The 900-nt window shown below is 67.0% G+C and overlaps 1 protein-coding gene across 1 annotated transcript; it reads left to right on the forward strand.

Annotated features, from left to right (window-relative positions):
• The first annotated feature begins 367 nt into the window (after positions 1-367).
• Positions 368-697, forward strand: RPRM (reprimo, TP53 dependent G2 arrest mediator homolog). The gene has a single exon (XM_032210633.1). It carries the CDS (start codon positions 368-370, stop codon positions 695-697), a length of 330 nt encoding a protein of 109 aa, XP_032066524.1.
• Positions 698-900: the final 203 nt, after the last annotated feature.

Here is a 900-nt window from a genome sequence, read left to right on the forward strand (position 1 = left end):
GGCTGCGCTGCGCTCCTTCGCTCCCCTTTCACTTTTTCCTTGACGGCTCAGCGCCTCGAGGCAAGGCGGTGTGAGGGAGAGGGGGGCAGCTTCTGGACTCGGCCCGGGCTCCCTTCCCAGCAGCAACCCCTCTTCTGGCGGAGAAAGCAGATCCTCAACAAGAGCCGGGCAAAGGAGCGCGCCACTTGCCGGGGATTCCCAGCCCCCTCGGTTTGCGCGCCACAGGTTGCCGTCCTCAAAAAGGGGCCGCCGCCGCAGCTGCCGCATGAGGCTCGCTGGGCGCCGGGCACATCTCCGAGGAAGCCGCGCCGCGCTCTCGCTCCATCGCCGGTGCCCGCCGCCCCGTCTCCCTGCCGCCGCCGGGACCATGAACTCCACGCTGGGCAACCAGACGGAGGTGCTGGGGCTGCTGCTGGCCAACGGCACTGGCTCTCTGGAGCGAGTGCTCCAGTCCTTCACGCCCATGTCCGTGGTGACCGACGACGGCTTCGTGGTGACGGCGCCGGACGAGCGGAGCCTGTACATCATGCGGGTGGTGCAGATCGCCGTCATGTGCGTCCTGTCGCTCACCGTCGTCTTCGGCATCTTCTTCCTCGGCTGCAACCTGCTCATCAAGTCCGAAGGCATGATCAACTTCCTGGTGAAGGAGCGGAGGCCGTCCAAAGAGGTGGAGGCGGTGGCCGTGGGCCCCTACTGACCCGGCGCCGCCCACCGGCCCGCTTGGCCTCTCCGGACTCGCGAGGGGACCTTTGGCTGCTACCGCCGCCTTTCCCGGCCGTGGAAGCAATTCCTGGCAGGCGAGGAACAAGCGACCCTTTCCCCCCACCGACGGGACGATAGTAGCAGGACTCTATCCGAAGCCAACTGCCGTGACTTTGGACTGGGCGTGGGAGAGGGTTT

The sequence above is a fragment of the Thamnophis elegans genome, chromosome 1, assembly GCF_009769535.1.
Source record: "Thamnophis elegans isolate rThaEle1 chromosome 1, rThaEle1.pri, whole genome shotgun sequence".
Taxonomy (NCBI): domain Eukaryota; kingdom Metazoa; phylum Chordata; class Lepidosauria; order Squamata; family Colubridae; genus Thamnophis; species Thamnophis elegans.

Excerpts from the sequence above, each read along its gene's own strand:
- RPRM (XM_032210633.1), top strand. The coding sequence starts at position 368 with ATGAACTCCACGCTGGGCAACCAGACGGAGGTGCTGGGGCTGCTGCTG.